The sequence below is a fragment of the Ambystoma mexicanum genome, chromosome 6p (assembly GCF_040938575.1).
Source record: "Ambystoma mexicanum isolate Mex_15411 chromosome 6p, UKY_AmexF1_1, whole genome shotgun sequence".
Classification (NCBI taxonomy): domain Eukaryota; kingdom Metazoa; phylum Chordata; class Amphibia; order Caudata; family Ambystomatidae; genus Ambystoma; species Ambystoma mexicanum.
The window spans coordinates 157,023,982-157,045,345 of NC_090935.1; the positions used below are offsets into that span (position 1 = coordinate 157,023,982).

At 44.0% G+C, this 21,364-nt stretch overlaps 1 protein-coding gene across 1 annotated transcript in view; it reads right to left on the reverse strand.

Annotated features, from left to right (window-relative positions):
* UBE2R2 (ubiquitin conjugating enzyme E2 R2) overlaps positions 1-20,725 on the reverse strand; it is a 193,046-nt gene extending 172,321 nt beyond the window's left edge. The window contains exon 1 of the mRNA XM_069626861.1: positions 19,665-20,725. Within this exon, the coding sequence (XP_069482962.1) occupies positions 19,665-19,841 (177 nt within the window). The 5' untranslated portion in view covers positions 19,842-20,725. The remainder of the gene's footprint in view (positions 1-19,664) is intronic.
* Positions 20,726-21,364: the final 639 nt, after the last annotated feature.

The window sequence follows — 21,364 nt, forward strand, 5'->3', positions numbered from 1 at the left end:
CCCCCCCCCCAACCCGGTGACAGAAAATATCAAAACCTTTTTTGGATTTGTCAGAGATGAGATGTATGATAATCCTAAACTCCCTTTTGTCATGGCGACTTTGGTTTCTGACGCACCACAGTCCTACAGTGGGGAAGAGAGTTGACGTGCCCCCTGGAGGGGGCGTCAGATAAAGAATATATCATAAGCGCCATTGGAAGAACCCCGCACAGAGTTTAAGTGAGCAGGAAGGCCCAGAGTTTATATGGTTGGCCACAAAAAGCACAGCAAACTCGGCAGCCCGACCCACGGACTGCACTGAGAAAAGGCAGCCGTGTATACCGGACAAGAAGCCGGCACGGTCAACCTTGGCAAATCAGCAGATAACAGAGCGCTGAGACATAGGGCAGCAGGGAAGCTGCAGTCGCATACCCACGTGAAGCAAGCAAGAGGAGAGAGGCACCACACGGCAGAAGATGGTACATAGTGACGGGGGGGGGGGGGCGGGGTAGAGAATAAGAAATAACCCTTGAGTGGGGAATAAGAATGAGCAAACCCAACAATGAGAAATACAGATTGAGAAACCAAGACAAATTACCGACATTCCCCTGCACCCTCCTACACCCAAAAGCTTAGGACAGTATTTCTACAGTGCCTGAACGGTACAAACTGGAATTGTAAATCTAGGCAAGGGTCTATAGTAACAAGTCCAAAAGGGGTGGAAGTCAAAAGCAACTAGCCTCGCCCTTCATGAGAAAATTACCCAAAATAGGTCAGTTTGTGGTTTTCGCTTTCTAGAAATGGGGACAGAAACTAGGTCAGGATTTCTAGATAGTACAGTATTAAGGGTGAGCACTGTATTTATGGTGAGTACACCCAGACGAGCACCCCTTTATTCTTTTTCGGATTAGAATGGAGTCCCCAGCTATAGGAGAAAAAGAGTAGGCTTTTTTTTTTTAAAGAATAGAAGACTAACGTGCCTCTGTGCAAGCCTCACGATTCGCACTACTCTATGCTGCGAGTATAGGTCAAAGGCAACATGTTAGCCTTGGGAATACGGCCATGCTGTGCAACATGGGTTTGATCTGCGCATGCATTATGGGGCAGTGGTAGCTGCCCCATAGTTCAAATAAAACCAACAAACTTTTAATGACATTCTTATTACTAATAGATTTTGACTAGAGAAGTTGGATCATGCCTTAGAGGCAAATTACCCCATCCACCATCGTATCCCTTCATATATTCTCTCAATACACCCCCACCACCCCCAATGAAACAACGGCAATCACCATGGTCTTCTTCATACTTGCCACAATAATTTGTACGAGCTCAAGATTTATATATAAAAAAAAAAAATGTTTTAAAAATAAAAAAAAATGGGGAAGGCATCGTAACTAACTACAGGGTCACCATCATGGATCCTGCAGTATCAAATGGAATATTTGGTTATTTATATAGGGTCCTACCTAAAAGCCAGTTGGAGTCGGATAAAAGCCCATCCTGTGGGATTTGGCTGTTGGCATGGCTTGGTGTACATAGGAAAGGGAAGTGTAGCTTTAAGAACACGCTTTTGAAAAACAATGTTTTCATGACTTTGCAAGTGCTCTTTATGAAAATGGGCGTTGGTTACAAAGAGCACATGAGCTGCTGTTTGCCAATCCGACAAGCATAACGCAGCCTGGTACAAAAAACGGTGTTGGAAGGTGAGGACGTTAGTAGGGGAATTCCAACATGTTGGCAATAAGCCGACCTTTCCCCCCCAACTTGAAAAGCACGTTTTCCACTCGTGCTACTCTAATATGAATATATTACTGCCCGAGGCGTTGCAATGCAGAGAACTCGAGCATTCCCTAATCTGAAAGCCTCCAAGATTTCAAAGCATAATTTCATTTCTCCTATTGGTAACTTTGCAAAAGTGGCAAATGATACCTCTGCAGTGTTGAAGGCTACAGTGTTCAGTTGCCATGGCAACTCTGCATTGTGAAATTGTTTGAGCTTGAATCTCATAGCTTAATAGAACCTTGTCACATGGACACTTGATTATGTAATGAGATCACAATACTCACCACATGTTTTATAAGAATTGTTTGAGTCAATCGTAGTGATCCAATCGACCTCAAAGTTTGAGTTGACCTTGGGAAGGCCCAACATAAGATCAGAGGTTACATCTAATTTAGCCAGGATTGGATTCATTTGTTCTACAAATTTCATCATCCAAGGGAGATTGCCATCCCACATGAGCACATGTAAATCTTGAGAGAATTGCACGGCGGTGTCAGAATTTTCACCTAACTGGGCAGTTTACGCCAAGACCATCTTGACGCTAGAGAAGAAAGCCCTAATTTATGACGAACAATAGAGTTTGGCACCAATCCCGCCAATCCTAATGTACATTTCCATAATTGCCCCTGAATGCTATTTAGGATATCGTCCATCTACAGAAGACAGAGACCAAATAGTAAGATTGGTTCAGCTTTCATCAGATAGAAATCGATTAACTGCAACATTTAAAACTTACAATGCTTCCGAAAAAAATGTTCTCATCATGGAAGTAAAGGGGCGAGCTTTGGATGTTAAGCGATTGGCCCATGATTTGATGGAGTTGGCATCTGATAATGAATAGCCAAGATAGCCTAAGGCATTAGTATGCTCAATTCTAGCGTCAGCAACGTGCCAGTATTACGATTTAATCAATATTTTTTATTGCTGAAGATGTAGATTTGGGACTTGGCAGAACTGCCCTTTAGGTTGTGTTGAGTCGTATATACCTGGAAGTGATTTCATTTATTTTGAAGCCCATGGGGAGTCCTGTCCAGCAGTATAATGTCATCAGCGAAGCAGATCCAATGCAATCTCATCCCACCAAGTTAACTGGATACATGGAGGGCTCAAGCCATAATTTGTCCAGGTCACAGACGTAAAGATTGAACATGGTGGTGGTGAGGATACAGCCCTGTTTCACTCCAGTCATGTTAGCAATGGGGAGGAGTGAGCACACCTTGAGTGACTGACTTGGAAGGTGGCATTTGAGTGGAGCATTGCAATCAATTGTACCAACCTCTTTGAAAAACCCAGAGATGATAACTTAGTCCACAGCACTTCTCCAATCACTGTGTCGAAGGCACACAAGAGATCTAATGCCGCCACGTATATGGGCCCAGTGTTGGTTAGTTTGGACTTCCCAAGAATATGTTCTATAATGAAGGCGTTTAGGGACGTTCCCATATGCTTGTAAAATCCAATTTGATACTTGGAATAGATGTTATTTTCATCGATAAAGGATTCAAGGGAAATGGGGGTGATCACTGCATTTTGCCACGATGCCAGAATAGAATTGGTTCATAGAAAGTTACTGAATTTAGTAAACAAAATGGCTGCCCAAAAACGGGCATCGGATTTCAGAATACACGAGGGAATCACATTAGGGCCTGCGGCCTTCGAAGATGTTAAACTCTGAATGGCAATGAGAATATCCTCTGTAAAAAATGGCAGTGTCTCTCTGCAACCAACGAGATGGATCCCCGAGTTATATATATTTGAAAGCCAGGGGTAATTTAAACTTAAACAATGTAAGCCTTCCAGGTGTTTGCGGAAATGGATGCAGCCAACTCATGTTGATCACCATGAGGTTTACCCAGGCCTCCAGATAAGGTGCGTACCAGGCCTTTTTACGCATGAAAATCTTGCAAATACGACAGCTTTTTTATTTTCCTGTGTACATTTACGCACAGGTTTAGAGCAGAGGGCAGTGCAAAGGTCAGGTTACTTGACAGAAACCAGAAGACTTTTTTTCTCTACATGGATGTAATTGCAAGCCACCTCTGAAACAGAATTTATTTTTCTGAAGCCGGCTAGGTTTTTGTGATTTCAACATTTAAATGTATACAAGAGAGATCAAATGGCCAGACCTTAGAGAAATAATAAAAGGTGTATTATGTCACAATGCAGAAAGCTGCCGTACGGTAAGGATTTCCATACAGTTTGTGCATGCGTCGCTGGATGTCACATACATTTTACTCTTGCAAAGGAGAAAAGTCATTTTTACTCTTAAAGTTTAAAAACAGGGAGTAAAATACTCCCACCTCAAAATCTTATCTGGAGCACTGGGTTTACCATTTAATATTGACCAGATATTACGAGTCATTAACAAGCAGCAACATCATCCGTTGATTGGCCTCAAGATGTAGATGATATTTAATGGCTTTTGTGCGATTCTGATATTTTTGGAGGATCCTACGTTTGGCTTCCATATACCTTTCAGGGCGCAATTTCATGTGGGTAAGTGACCAGTTTCTATGTTTTTTTTTCATGTTTCAATGCGGCTATAGTTGGATTTGAGGAGGTGGCGTGCATCTTATGCGCTGTATGAGAGCGAAGCGCAAGTGCCTTAAGATGATTTTGTATTACAATATTATTCAATTCCTCCCTCAAGGGGGCGTTATAAGTCATTGCATTAGCATTTTGTGCAAGTCATGGAGCCTAAGAAGTTTGTGGCCTCTTGGATGGTGTGAAATAGACAGAGCAAAAGCCCACACATTGCAAAATCCGCTCTATGTTCCGATAACAGCTTAAAAATAATCACTGATTGGGGAGCCCATTCGGAAATTATGATTTGCTAATCTGATCCAGTCTATGTTATCTGAATGGTGAGTGCACATTTGTGCGTTGCCTTTGAACATATTAAAATATAGGACCCATTTGGCCGTTGGGGGCCATTTAGCTTCGGGTCACTACTTCACTCCAAGATGAACGCAGAGTCCCTATCAAATTCAAACTCCTCTTGCTCCATCCTGTAGTTGGTAGGGGAGTGAGCACTTTTTTGTCTCAGTCCAGACTACTCCCTACCAGAATTACAATCATCTTATCGCAGATGGTATAGGAGGAGCTTCACCACAAGGCCTGATACAATCATTACCATCGATCCAGCCACGACTGACTAGCCCGAGTGGATTCTATGCTATGAGGAGTGAGATCAGGTGAACAGATGCCACAGGCATACTCCGAGATTCCAATGAGTGGAGGGGGAGCGGGGGGGGGTGGGGGGGGGGGGGGTGGTGCATTAAGGACATTGTTGGCAACGTGGGTCCCTTTGGAAGACTTGTGACCGACGACTCCATCTTGACACCTCAACCAGAATGACCACCTGTTATTTTGATGGAAACCAAAAGGATAATAGTTGAATAGTTGACCATGTGTGCTGGACGGTTGCACCGCCACTGGTATTGACGTTTCCTTACTCAGAACTATTTGGGAGGCAGTCAGGGAACAATTTTTTGGTGGGCGCTTCACTCTGTCCCCCAGGCAATTCTAGATAGAGAACCATCTTCGATTCCTTGTTAAGTTGGTTCAAGTCGATTTGTGCGTCACCAGTGGACACGTTTGCATACTGTTTTGTGTTAGATTTGTGACCCATGGTTCTCACAGGCAGTGGTTTCTCATGAGCATCTTGTGATACAACTTTTTTTAAAAATATTATTACGTTGTAGAGCTCTTGCATGGAAACGTCTAATTTTACGCGAAAATAAGTATGGATGTGTGTCAGCAGAGACTTGACCAAAAGAAGATTCATTAAGTTCAGAGACGGCTCGCTCAATAATATCAATGAGAGGTGAACGACTATTAGGCGAGTCATCTGGAATATCAGAGTGCGTCGAAGTAATAACAGCCGTATAAGATGTGGGTGCGGCACCATCTGATGCTCTTGGATGTTGTGCAATACTGAAAATCACCACCTAAACTGGATGAATAGCTTCCAATAGTGGGAGAAGTCAAGTCATTACAAGCAGGGGCAGTGGTTACAACTCCACAGCCACAGATGGCATTCACATAAAACGCCGAGAAGAAGCATCCCCCCCATTTCCTCTTCACGAATTTGAGTAGATTTGTTACACACAACCGGAGAGGTCGGAATCAATAGTTTCAAAATGGCACAGTCCAAAAAAAAAAAAAAAAAAAAAAAAAAAGTCTCAGTCTGGCATGAAACATGAGCTACCATAAATCCCTCTAGTTTACGGACTTTGACAGCAAAATCCGCAATCAATGATTCTACCTTATTGAGTCAGATCATGCTCTTTGTCTAGAAGGTTTAGAATACTGGAAATGTTGAGGATTCTACCACAGAGGTGGAAAGTGGTTTAGAATGCTCACTTTGAAGGGCAGAAACATTCATGACTTTTCAATTTCATACTGGCCGATCCCATCACCATCAGAGGAGTCAAATGTTTGGTTAGTTACCGTAAAGCCAGCCCTAGCCAGGCTCCCTTTCTGAAAATGCGTTGGTGAACTAGTCAGGCGGCCTTGTTCTTAACTGCACTGGATGCCCTTTGCACTGATCCAAGTTATCTTCATTCCGTATATTATGTAGACATATACTCTCCACCTCTGAGGGGAGAAATACTACCGGCGATGTAGGATCCAATAATATATACGGCAATGTTTCCCCCCATTAATTTTAAGAGTCGGTGCCAAAATCGAAACAGATGATTATTAAAAGCTCCCACAGTGCCAAAAAGCACCCATTGTTGGATTATCATGGGTAAACTGATGCTTGCTACTAGAGTCAAACGGCACCCACAAAGGAATCTCCCGTGCAGGGGTGATCATTAAGTTGGTAAGCACACTATCAGTGGGTTCGATGGCCAAAGATTGTGTACTATAAGGGACGGTGTGCGTGTCCATGGCGCGCAAGCCGTATGCAATCTCCTCAGAGGAGCCATGTATTTGAATGACAAGTAGATTTTAAATGCAACTTGTGAGTGTAATAACAAATTTCAACAATCGAACATCAAAGCGCCTCAACCGCGCACAGAAGGATATGATATGATATTTGTAACGCGCCTATGCACAGGTGTTTCAAGGCGCGACGAGGCAGGGAGGGGAGGGACAAGGGGAGACAGACAACGATCCTACTAGGCCAGGTGTCATTCAGATCGCGCAAGTGCAGGGGTGGGGGAGGGGGAAAAGTGCAAAGGGAAGGGGAGGGGGGAGGTGCAGTACAAGGTAAGTGGCGTAAAGTAATAAATAAATAAATAGGGCCAGCTGGTGGCAAGTGCGAGGTAAGTGCAAAGCAAGTGCTGGGGAAGGGGGGGGGGGCTGTAGGGATACAGAGACAGTACCGCAGTGCAAAGGGGTTCCAGGGCATCAGTGCAAGAGGAGAGTGGCTGGGCCAAGGACCGAGGCCGTCTAGAGTGGTCCAGTTGCAGGATAAGTGCAGTTTCAGTGAAGAATTAATTAGCTGTTCAGCAGGGGAGAGGGAGAGAGAAAGCAGAAGCAAAGAGGAAGGTTTTGAGGTGCTTCCGGAACCGGAGATGGTTCTCCTCAAGTTTCAGGGAGGCAGGAAGGCTGTTCCAGAGGGAGGCCCCTGCCGCGGAGAGAGATCTACCCCCAGTTCATTGCTTCGAGAAGCGGCTAACCCTGAGGGAATTGGAGGCGGATGAGCTTTCAACAGTGTGCCTAATGAGCAAGAACTTACATTTATCAAAGATAACGTGGAATATATATATATTAATTGAAAAACTTGCCACTTCCCCGCCACTGTCCAGCCAACAGCCAGACCACGTCTGAAACACTTACGGATGCGTGCGCACTGGATCTTTATAGGTAGGCTGAAACAGTGGGCAGGACAGCGGGAGGGGCTGCAATTTGAACAAAAAATAAATAAATAAAAATGACAGCGTAATCAGATAATGGCTCTGCCGCCCACCGCTCAAGCACCAGCACAAGTCCCAGAGCGTATGCACAAGCACACAATCCAAATAATTACTTGGGTGATAACGTAGGGGTGAGCCAGCAGGCATTCTCCCTCTTGCTGATTACCGACTGCAAAGCAGGTGCTGCAGGAACAAAGAACCAGAGTGGCAGCCCAACAGCCAAAACTCCTCTGAAACACGGATTACGCCATATATAAAGTAGCAACTGCCCTGTAAAACAGTCCATTTTCTGGAGCAAAAGGCATGCATTTGAGGTAATTGGACACCCACAATTCTATGCCGATGTGCCTGTGAACTCGAAGTGAACTTCCAGCAATGGTTATTATTAGGTGGTGGGGTGCAATGTGTGACTTGGAATAAATACTGCATTTCACCTTTCAATTCTCAAGCCTTTATGAACCCACCATAACTTTTTTTGTACACCCCCCTATATTCTTTAGCAAGATGTAAAATTCAAAATGTAAACGTTTGAGATACTTCATATCTTACCACACACACACACACCTCCCCCACAGTGGAGCCATAAATAGTTAGATCAGCACATTCTACAAGGTTGTTCACCCCCAGCTAAAATGGAGACAAATTGTTGGCATTTCTTTCTGATGTCATGTGCAAACCAGTTCGGTGTAAGCATTACTTCACATCCCTCTTCCAGTACTTACCAACCCACGTCAGGAAGCCTCATTGCCTCTTCAATGGCCCCATTTCTAGGTGTATAACCCCCCCAGCACCCTGGCATGCTCGACAAAGGAGAAGAAAGATAAAACGGTCTCATAAGCAGAGGGAATAGCTGTGCTAAAAGCCCAAAACTGTATTTACAATTCTTATTCAGCATTAAAAAGGTCTAGCTTGAAACAACCCTGCACAACCAGATGCTTCTTTGGACTGCAATGTAAGGCCCAGCAACGCGACACTGTCTTCCTGCTTTCAGTTGTCTCTAAAGACCTTAGAGGTTCAGGTTTCATCTCAGACTTGCTTAGCTCTCTCCCAGACCTTGAAATGCAGTCACTTGAACATCAATGGGTATTTGTCCCCACACCACCTCGTTCAGGTTCTCCCCCTTCTTTCCAGGCAGGCCATACTAGGTCACCCCGCGGCCAGGGTTCTCTTCTCCAGAAAGACATTATGAAACCCTGGTTCTCTATACTCCCTTCTGCTTAGCCTAAGGGCCTTCCTTAAAGCACATACTCTCATTCCGATTCTACTGGTGGCTAGGTACCAGAGTTACCCTTCTCTAGAGCAGCCGATGGTTAGAATATGTACTACCTTTCCTCCAAGATAGTAGTTTCCCTATAAATCCAAGATATGCTCACTAGCTTACTTCTGATCTTTGTCTCTTCCCCAATGTATCCAGATCATCTCTTCTCCGTTTCTTGCGTCAACTCTGAAGGGATCTGCACCTTAGGAGGGGTGGCAAACCTGAATGATACCACTACTCCACATGGAGTAATGGCTGGGTCAACTCGGTCCCCAGTACTTGCCCCACAGCAACTAAGATGGGGAATTCACTCAACTAACTACAAATCCCATCCAGAACATCCATCTGCAATGCTAAACGCAAACACTACTGATCTATGGGCCTCGGAAGGAGCCATGTTACTCCAGCGATAACAGCAAAGAGTTTGGCGACAACTCGGACGCGGATTTAAAATGTGTGCACCATCCCACTTCAACAGCTTCATGAGGTGGAGGGAGATCTATTCTACTTCTGAGCAGTGACATGCCAGGTCAGAGTACAATATAGCAAAGTTACAGTAACTACAATACAGTAGCCAAGATGGTATGCCCTTGGACCACAGCAGAGCCATTACAAAGTCATGGAGGGGTGCGGGAAATCAATCGAAGCGCATGCCTGCTACAGTCATGCTGCTGTAGCATGCCCTGAAAGGGATTCAGCAGAAATGACCCGATTGATGTATCGTTTCTCTGAAATGCAGCTTTGCACTGAAATAATTCGTTCCGTAAAAAAAAAAAAAAAAAAAAACACCTTGCTTCATTTAGCAGCACTTATTATTTGATGGACTGCAAGCAAACGATCCATTTCGCTTAAGCCTGTAGCACAATTTATCCCAATGAAATGCACATTCTCAACGATTAGATATATACCAACAATTAAATGTCTAGGATAGCACAGGAGCAACGTGCTGGTCTTGGAAGCAAGACCATGCATACCAATAGAGGTACGAATCCCAGATCTGCACTTAAAAACTAAACTCAGATATGGTTTTATGTGCGTTATTCAAAAAAGAAAATATGAGAAATACATTAAAAAGAGAAAAATCGTACCTATTGCAACAGCTGCAGAATTAGATTTATGACAACCATCCACAACTAGCCCAGAACTCCATTGCTTTGGTATTGCATGTAAAATGTTAGCACAGCATATGTGGGTGTCCGAGCCACCACACGAAGCGCTGCTTTGATGCGCCTTGTTTGACAAGTGGGCAAACAGAGGAAGAGCCAGTGAAGAATCAAACTCCACCTAGCATGAACAACGTTAACTACACTTTCTAAACAGAAGATAGATACAATTGAAAGAGCGATCATACAAGATCCTAGGGCATAGTTCTTGTCTTCATGTAAGGGAGCACATTAAAGCCTACATATTCAATTGCACTGTGTAAACCAGATTAGTATGCCCAAAGTAAGTGTAAATGCAGTGACAGGCGGAGTGTCATCCCAGGGTGAGGGCACAGGAGGATAAGGTTTTGTATACGTTTCTGATGCATACAAGAAAGGGGATAATTAAAAAGAAGTGCCACTGGTGCACCAATTGGAACCCATTTCGGCACATTTGGGACTCATTCATCACCATAATCCTTACCGAGCAATACCTATTCATAATGTGTCTTTAATTTCTGTTTGCAAGACTGGTACTGCCTTATTTAATTTCAGAAACGACATCCCATAATGCACCGGCTATCCATATGCAGCAGTTTAGGATTACAATCCCCAGAAGCCTTAGAGATCTGGGCTTCCTTCATTTGCCCTAGACCCAGAGAGGGAGGATGCAAATACTTTCCGGTGTGGTGCTCCAGGTGCTAACGAGCCTGCTTCAAACAAGTTAGTATTTATGCAGCTGCCTGCAGGATCACAGGCTCTTGCATCGAGTTCGCTGCCTGCCCCTTGTGCTTCGATCCTTGGATTTCTGCTTCATCATGTTGCTGCAGTTTCAAGAATCTGCTCTTGTTCCAGTGCACTGTGCTCCCTGCACCTCTGCGCATCCTGCACTGCAGCTGTGCTCCACTGCTTGCAGTCGTTCCTTGTCTGCAGACCCTTGCTCTCTACCACCAACGATCATGTTCCCTGCGGTTCCTTGCTCTGTGCCCATAGCCTGTTTCTCCTTGCTTTAGCTTCCAGTCCAGAGTTTCCTTGCTACCAGTCTGCAGTTCAGTTCCTGTTGTCCTCTGGAGTTTTTTTGTTCCTGGTCTATAGTTCAGTTCGCTGTTCCTTGCTTCCAGTCTCCAGTTCCAGTCTCCTGTAAGCTTGCACTAGATTCTTATCTTCTTGCTTTTCCTCTTTCTTCAGGTTCTCGGTCCTGAACCTTGGATATTTCCATTGCTGTTCTAGCCCTCACTTGTGAAAGTTCATTGTTAAGAGTTTGGCTGTTTCCCAGCAGGCAATCTCACCCCCTTTCCTTTGTTGCGTTTCATTATTGTACCTTGTGCCATATTGTTAACAGTGTCCTGGTTCAGGAGGCAATCACTGTTCAGTTCCTGCTCAACCCATACAGGCTTCAGCCTTGGGACCGTTTCCTTGTTCGTGCCTTATGGTCCAGACACAGACACCCACTCCTGCTGCCTTTTCCATGAGCATTCAGAGTGGGGACCTGTAATAGTAACCAGCTCAGAAGGCTAGAGTTTCCCCCCGACACTGTGGGAAACTCTTTCCCCAATTCCATGTACACCACAATTGGGAACCTAACATGTTGCTCTTACTTCTACTCCTTGCCCATTTCTGTTCACTACCTTTGTTGCCCGTCTGTAGTTCTTGCCTATCCTTGTTGGTCTGCAGGATTCCTTACACTCCTGCCTCTGGTGCACTTTACTCCCCTACGCTTTGTGGGCATGCCTTTTCCCCTCAACCCAGATACTTCCATTACCATGCTTCACAAAACACACATGAATAATTGCTTTCAAGATAATATTCCACTCTTATGTCTTCATTGAGGAATTGGGTAGATTATGTTTTAAGGCTGGCCAGAATTTGGGAGAGTCAATGGAAAACTGCCATGCTATTAGTTTTAAAGGCTCAAAATTGGCATGTGGTCACGCTTTCTTCAGACTAATCTTACTGGATTGCATCGTTTCTAAGGATATGGGAATGGATCATATTTCTCTACTTTTGTATAAAGCTTTGTAGTGAGTTTGATGAACCCAAGTTTTTTTTTTATTATCATTGATGAAATGTTGATTATGTGCAGTTCTCTTTTTTGTTGCCTTTTCTTCCTATGTTAAAAAGGTTATTGAGCTAGTCAAATGCGGCAAACAGAAGGAGAAAAAGAGCATGGGAATATTTTATGGGATCTCTTATGCAGGTAGTGCATCCTGTATTAAATGTGGAGACAGGTGAGAATTAATGGAAGTTGGCAAGATGTAGCTATAGAAGGAACATGATTAAGTAAGATTTTGCGGATGTCATACGTTCCATGACATCATCGCGTCATTCTGCCATTGTAAATTCCGCAAAACTGAGTAGTGCCAGCTCTGTTGTATCCACTTGTCCTTGGTTCACAAACATTTTTGTTTAAAATTGACTGGTGCCTTATGCTAACATGCAGGGTGCGATATGGCATCTCTAAACGTTCCAATTATTACATAACAATCACAGAATTGCGTCACTCAATTATTATACAGGCATATATCTTTATATTAACCTCCAACTCAAAGTTACCATTAGTGTTGTATCTATCCTGCCAGACTTGGCACAGTCCAAAGAAGTAGGACCATGCTGTTCCCTTGATCAAATGTTGGAAAACAAAAATATATTATGATCTGGGGGGGGGGGGGCCATTGATATTGCGACAGGAAGAGGCAAAACTAAAAAAGTACCACACTGGGACGAACAAGGATACAGAAATGCAAGCCTTTATATGAAGTCGCATGGTTAGAAAACACTTAGTTGAATGTTTAACTCACTCGTTTCTTGACCTGTATATGGGACACTATGTATTTGCACAGTTATAATTTGCTGCAAACTTGGCATAGATACTGCTCATGTCTTGTGGGACCGTTTTCACTGCTGTTGATTTGACACCAGTATCAGATTGTCACTAGAAGTTTGATGGTGACATTGTAATACTTTTACACCTTTGACGATATTAACTAATCAGAACCATAACTAAGTAACGCAGAGAGACCATGCAACTATATCTACAAATGGGTGTGGTTAAGTGAAGGGGTATTCAAACCAACGCTTATTGGTCATACTTCTTACATACACGGTTGGACTGTGCCAAGTCTGGCAGGATAGATATATCACTAATGGTAGGAGAGGTTAATATAAAGATAAATGCCTGTATAATAATTGAGTGAGGCAATTCTATAATAATTGGAACCTTTATTATAAAAGATTCCATATCACACCCTGAATGTTAGCATGTCATATTAACATAAGGCACCAGTCAAGTGTAGACAAAAATAATGCTTGAACCAACAACAAGTGGATACAACATAGCTGGCAGCGCTCGTTCTTGTTCGCGGTATTTACAAAGGCGGAATGTCCCGCTGACGTCACAAACGTGACTTACATAAAAGAAAAAACAAGATGGCGGCGGCATTCCTGAATGCAGGGCACGGCCGGAAACCAAGCTGAACAGTGCGCACAACCATAGGCGAGTTAGGAAGGCAGAACATGCCATTGATTCAACTATAGCTTTCACCAATTTTCGATATAGTAACTGATGGCACATAGTTTGATGTGATAACCCGATTCTTAACAGGAATACAGAACATGGCCAATCATTTAAAAACATTTTGCAATGGAGTGAACATGACTTAGTGAAAAATTATATTCATATAGATTGTGCTACTGACCCATCTTTAAGTCATGAATCATATATATCTTTTGTATAACATACGAATTGGAACTGTACATCTTTTGAGTGCGTCTGGTCAAGGTGGGGGACCTGGGGTGTGCGATTCGGGACAATAAGCCAATAACAGGGCCAACAGCTTAGATGTAGTTTTCCAAATTGACGCAATTGGTTATACATGAAATGAAATAGTGTTTGTTGAAACTTAGAATGCAATATTATCTATCATTAATTAATAGGATAGACATTTGAGAGATGTAGGATTAGGTTGTACAAATAGGAGTGTTAAGGACAATATTGGAACTTAATGTTCAACAACTACTGTCAAAGAATATAGCCTGGACAAAGCCAAACAAATGGGCGCAACATTAGCATGTTCTTGATAATTAGTTCATGTTGGGTTTTTCTTAAGGTCTTCATAATTGGGTACATTGAGGTACACTCCTCGGTTTAATGCATCTTTGCAGATGGTGTTAGATAACATGATCGTGTATGTGACCACTGACTTTAAATTATTTTGTTGGAAATCATATGATGTTTGGAAATAACCATGTTTTATAAATGATTTTTTTTTTTAGATCCTCAGCGCTGGTAAGGTCTGGATTTCTTTTTCTTAATCTTTAACCTTGATACAACCACCAGATGAGCCACGCAGCAGGGGTTCTGCATTAGAAGCCGATTGATTAAAGCACAATAATGACTACATGACCCTTGCCCAGCCACAACCATCAAAGAAATGTTCGCATCTACCTGCGCAGGAGAACACGCATGCAAGAATCATCATAAATGAATGACTCCCTTTCCTCAGGAATTTTTCCTGACGTATTCAAAACGAATCATGTCAAATGTTTTTAAAAACCCCCCCTCGACCCTCTTGAAACCAAAAACTACTGCTCCATCTCAAACACCAGGTTCCTTGCCAAACTCATTGACCGAACCACCTACTCCCAACTAAATGCCTTTGTCGAAGCCAACAATTGCCTAGATCCCGCTCAATCAGGTTTCAGATCCCGACACGGAACCAAAACCACCGTAACCTCAATCTGGGATGACCTTAAAAACACGGCAGATTCTGCGGGATGCGCCGCATTAATCCTTCGACCTATCCACCGCCTTCTACAAAATCAACCACTCAATCCTCCTTGACCGCCTGCACTCCCTAGGAATTCGTGGAACCGCTCTCAAATGGATAGAATCCTTCCGCAATAATAGGAAACAAATAACCCTAGTCTCCTCCTATTCCTCGCAAGCCCGACCAGTCGACACTGGAGTTCCACAAGGAGCATGCCCATCAGCCCTCCTGTTTAACCTCTACATGGCCACCAACCCACAAATAATTTGTTTGCACAACATACTGTGCTTCAACTACGCCGATGACACTCAACTAATTCTAAAACTCCTGAACCCAAAAATCCAACTGCCGACCTAACCTCGCTTCCTGCCTCCTTGACATAGATCTCTGGATGACCACAAACCACCTCTTGCTAAACCCCTCCAAAACAGAAATCATGGTATGTGGCAACACCAAACTTCTTCCTCACCCACTACCCTGGCCATCTACCATGGGCAACTCACCGACACCCTCTAATTCAGTAAAAAACCTTGGATGGACCCTAGACTCATAACCCTCTCGCGCCAAGTCAACAACGTCTCAAAGTCCTGCCACTACCACCTTAAAACTTTAGGCACATTTTTCCTTAGCTCTCCTGTCCCCAACAGACTAGCCGCAGTCCAATCAATTGTTATATCAAGACTAGACTATGCTAACCCCCTCTACCTCGGAGTACATGCATACCAACTTACTAAACTACAAAGAGCACAAAACGCTGTAGCCAAACTGCTACTAGCGCTTGGCTCAAGGGACCACATCTCCCCAGCCCTCAAAACTCTACACTGGCTTCCGATTGCAGAAGGGTGACCTTCAAAACCTTATGCATTTCCCACCGAGCTGTGCATAAAACGGAACCTCAATATCTTCAAGACAAACTAAAACCCCATCACCCTGTATGTACTCCAAGATCAAGCTCAGCCGGCCTCCTAGTCATACCAAAAACAAGCTCAGTCAGGTTAGGTGGATCATTCTCAGCCTTGGCCCCCACACTGTGGAACGCACTCCCATCCCACTCACCAAGGACCTCATGTCTTTCCACAAATTACTGAAAACATGGCTCTTCCCCCTAAAACCTACCCCTAACTCAAACTGGATAACTTCAACTCAATAACATCAGCCAAACTGCTAGATCATAAATAACAATCCAGCATCATAATCCGAGCGAAAAATCGATAACTAATAATCTATAAGGTAAACTAAAAAGGACAAACAAAATAGAATGAGTACAAAGGTTCAAAGCATTGAAGTGGATAAAAAGAATGAGTTGTATGAGAGCAGTAAAGTGGTTGAAATTAATGAAATAGATAAGGACGAGAGGAACAAAATAGTCGAGAGGAATAAAATGGAGAAGATGCAAAAGATGAATACATGATATGGGTTAGTGCACAGAATAGGTAGAGTGCATGGAACAGATAGTTGGCATGGAATGTTAGAGGTATTAGTTTGATGGTACAAATGGAAATAATAGAATAGACGATTCAAGTGCATGAGACGGGTGTAGTGCATGGGACAGATGAGTACAAGGGACGGATCGAGCACATTCGACAAGTGACATAGGTTGAACCGATAATGCAGGATGAATGGATGAAGTGCGCAGAATGATTGAGAGCGTGGAGCGGATGTAGGTTGTTGAGCAGATGGAGCAAGTGTAGAGCTTGCGGAGCGGACCGGCGAAGTACGTGGATGGATGACATGGAGAATGGATAATGTGGGTAGAACGAATCAGATGAAGGGATAACATGCATAGATCGGACGAAGTGCTTTAATCAGAAGAGTTCATAGAACTGATAGTGTGCATAGAACTGAGCAAGTACATGCAACGGATGGAATGCACAGAACAGATAGGGGACATGGAACGGATACTGTACAAAAATGATTAGAGTGCATGGAATGGTCTGAAGTGCATAAAATGGTTGGAGTGCATAAAACGGAGTGAATTGAACGGTTTGGAGTGCTTGGAACTATAGGAGTGTGCTCGATTCCAAGCAGCTAAGGTAAACCACCATATCCCATCTCCACGCTTACTCTCTTCTTTACACCACCAACCAAATAGAACACAGCAATACTATGACACCATTCGGTATAGCTGTTCTCATGCCATCAATTGCCTCATACTCCCCATCATCCTAACTAAACACAGCTGGTTACACACCCTCCAGCCTAGGCATTCTCAGGCCTAACGCAGCCAGAATCGGTCTGGATAACAACCTGCCAGAACAAACACATACTCTTGATCTCCCAACCACCACACCTACTGCTAAGAAGCAGCTATCACACGAATACCACACCTGCTGCACACATATCCATCCGGTGCTCACATGCACCTTATGACTGTCTCTCTACTGACTTGAACTTCGGTTCCCGAGGGCGTTCAACCTACCAGCGCCTTGAGATCATACCAATGGTACATAAGGCGCTAACATAACATAGGGGAGCGCTTAGGTCACGTTATCAAACATTCTAGCCTTTTCAAGTTTAAAATACTGATTGCTATTCAGATTTATAATATACAGTGGATGTTTGTCTGTGAGAAATAGTGAGATTATAGCAACCAGGCCAATATTGCAGTGACCTCTCCTGTATAACGCTTGGGGGACCATTTATTTAATTACATTTGAGTTTTGATAAAACTGCGCCTTGCCTAGAATTGTAGGGTGGGGGTGTTTTCTAATGGGTACTAGAGAAGGGTGTCCACTTAGTGAAGAAGCCAAACATTAACTAAAATATATTTTACAAACCAATTATCCCTCTTCTTTCTGGAACCTGCTTTATTGCTACTTTCTGTTTGCGAGCTTTTCTAATGTCAGGTCATATGGTTGTTGGCTTAGGTGCATAGATACCCATTATTATCGCCAGCACAAAACAAATACTTTCATACTTCTTCCGAGCGTTACAATTTGCTGTTCAATTTTGAGTTTAAATAACACTTCAATTGCCGTTTGGTAGCTTGCCAACACTCGCACCTTTTGCGTTTTAAGAGAAACAGCGGACACTAGGTAGTAAGCCGCATTAGAAAGAAAATGTCCGAACCAGGAACTTATTTTAGATTCTACAAAGAATAAATAGAGTTCACCTTGCTGTCAACCATAACAGGCGTGTTATTTAACATCAAAATTGGCAATACAACATCAAGAAAAAAAATCTCCAGAATTAGATTTCAGGGCCCAAAATAAATAAATAAATAAAATAATTGTATATCAGGAAACACCATTAATCAATGAGGGCCAGACGCTGAGGTGCATGCAAAAATAGAAAAGTGTTCTTCCATAAAAGCGCCATAGTCTGTGACAGTGAATGGAGGACTGGCATACAAGACTCTACTTTTGCATGTGCTCGGTTTACAGCTTGACAACAGCCCTAGCAACCCTCAGGATTGCAGGGTAGGAACTGCGAAGGGATTCTCCATCCTAAAACCCTGGTTTTGCAAGCAAAAAAATATGGCACCTACTTTGTGTCGTGAACATCTACTGCACATTTTCGTTCATAATTAAGGCAGTTTTCTGTCTGCAAGACAACGTTCCTTATTTACTGAAAGGTCATGGGCAACTTTGTAAACGGGAAAAGTAGCATCCATTTTAGAAATTAAAGCAAATGTCCGCAGGCCCCACACAGACCGATATCAGCTCTTACAGTTAAAAGAAAAATTGGTTTGGTGCAGTAAAAGGTCAAAATGTATTAACCAATGGGAGAAATATATATATATATATTCTTACGCTCTTGGCCTAGTTGAGGCCCTCCATGTTGCTGCCCTTAAAAGGCAACATTACACAGGAGGTGTGCTGCCAATGTGTTTACTTTCTCACCGCTATCCGTTCGTGGACACTTTGGCAACATACCTACAACTTGGTAAGGCTGCGCTATGGATTCGGGAGACAAACAGAATGGCAGACCGGCCAGAATAATTTCTTTTAAAAGAAATTTCAGGGACAAAATGTGGCAAGGCCAAAATATTGCCTAAAGATTACAAATTAGTAATGATAGTCACAGAACCATCTCAATATGATCGAGATAATATTACTTTTGTAATGACTGGAAACTTGAATAGGTGAGTGCAATCCGCATTCAAGCAGAGGATTATATAATTCTCCCAACACTGGCCTGATATTAAGGTTGGACATACACATTAAAAAGGTAGGTGGCATCGAAACGTAACTGGTCCCCCATGCATGGAGCACAGAACCGTTTGAAGCTAGCAGATCCTCACAATGTTGTACGATACCGCGAATGTAAACAGAACATACAGTTTACTGGTCTGAACTACAGAGACTATACCCAGCAGAACTTTACTTATGTAGGGCGTTCGTAGTTTTAGGGAAACTTTAACTTCCTGCTCGACACTATTACAATATGTATGATGAAACTAACTCTCCCAGGTTGAAATTGGTAGCTAAAACGCAGTGCCAAAATGCACCAATAACGTGTACTGGATTGTATTGTAGTACATATCACGAAGCCCACAAACGCAAAAAATACCAATAGCACAAACATAGACAGACCATCATTGTTACTTTATCACCATGATGGAGGTCGCTTTTGTGCGCAGTTTGGTGTATTCGGGAGGAGACTCCTGGTGCAAAGATCAGATTTCAGGACACCCATCACTACAGTTGAAGCTATTCAACCCAGATGTTCTTCAACATTAGTGCTTTGGTCGGCCCTAAACCAGGTACAGTTACAGTTGTGCGTTATTGCCTGCGTGTCTGTCTTACGTGCTATGCTAACACCCAACATAAACAATGAGGCGGCCCGGGGGTGCCACAGTGTTGTGAGCGGGCATGAGCGCAAGTAAACAGAGTGCACGAGATGACACACAGGAGATGAGAGCGTTTACCTTGAAGTAGCCCCCTTCGTAGAGGGTATTCGGGGGCCCGAAGATCGCAACCTCCCAGTTGTAGAGGTCAGACTCGTCCACTAGGGCGATTCTGAAGCCCTCGACCGGTTCCTCCTGTAGCGACTTCAACTCCAGCATCAGGGCCTTCTGGGAGCTGGTCACTTGCTGGTGGGCCATGGTGAAGGAGCGCAGAATAACGCCCAGGGGGACTCTGCAGGGGAACACAGTGGAGAAGCTGCAAGAAGTCTTTCAGAGAAGCGATCACGCTGAGAGTGGGGGGACACTCCTTATCCCAGAACTAGGTGTACAGGGGCTCTTCTTTCGCCTGAGATAGGATGCAGTTAGCCTTACCCCCTGGGCTGTGCAAGATATCAGTAGCTGATAGTCAACGCAGTGTGTTCGGCGGGGCAACGGAAATTGTACCCCACGGTCCAGCAGTTTAGGGGCTCCGAACTAAAAAAAAAAAAAGGGGGATTGGCAGAGAAGGGGGCTCGACTGCTCTCGTCACCCCACTGTCAGCGGCTCTTAGAGCAGGGACCGGGGCTCAGTGACGCGGCCGGGGGGCATGAACCCCGGAGTGCGATGCCGACAGCGACCGCTGGCCGCGGGGCACAGAGCGCACTATGTGTCACAGTGACACGCTGGGGCTGCGCGGCGGGACTCCCGGGGGCCCCGCAAGCACTGCCCCGTCTATACGCTTTCCCCTGCCCTGGGGAGCTCGGGCTCACCGGGCCGCCGCCGCCGCGAAGCCTGCCACCGAGGGAGGCGCTGTGGCCAGCACTACGCGTTGCCTCCTGCCGCTTATTGTTGTGCTAATAAAGGCAGCGCTTCCGGTCGCACGGAGTTTTCGTCTGCAGAAGCTTTCTGTCCCTCTTCGCCGCCTGTACTTTGTCTTTAGAATCCCCGGCTCCTGTAGAACCCACGCTGTTGTCTCTAGTCCCCACAATTCCAGCCGACTCGTTCTACCGCAGCACTCTATACATACAGCTGTAAGTGCATTGCACTTCCTTTTGTGACGTAAAAACATCGGCGATGATGCCATTACGCAATTCCACAGACGTGCGGTCAGCTGCTCCCTCCCAGTCCTTTCAATGATCTCTCCAGCGAGCGGATTGGCAAGAGTGATAGAAACAGAGGAAATACTAATTTACCAGGGTTTGGACAATGGACAAGTTCTGCATGTTCAAAGTTCATTTTACAACCTAACATGTCAACATTTCAAATTAGCCAACAGAGTTCGATCTGTCCATTGACTTGGATTGGCCTAGAAAGGTTTTAGTGGGGAGAATATAAAATTGTGGAAAATACATTGTTTCCGTAAAAAAATAGGAAGTCTCACTAGTAACAGCCGAGAGTTAGCACTTATACAACTCCCATGTTAAGAATTGTAACTGAAAACGTTCCGTGCTGTTTACTTCGAGAAGGCTGGAGGCAGGGTTGGGCTTTGCCTTTGCCCTCACGAGAGCTACATTAAAGATTTCGTGTATAGCATACTTGCATACCCTACATATTTTGTCAGTAGACTATTGGTTTTAGTGCAGCCACCTACACATTATAGTGACAGATTCTATTGCATGTGTGTATATCCTAACTTGGATAACTAAGAAGATGTTACATTTTTACTTCATACTCTTTAAATGATCTGGGGCCAGGGAGACTAGCAGCTCTTGGCCTGGGGTGCAAGAACCATTTTCTGGCCC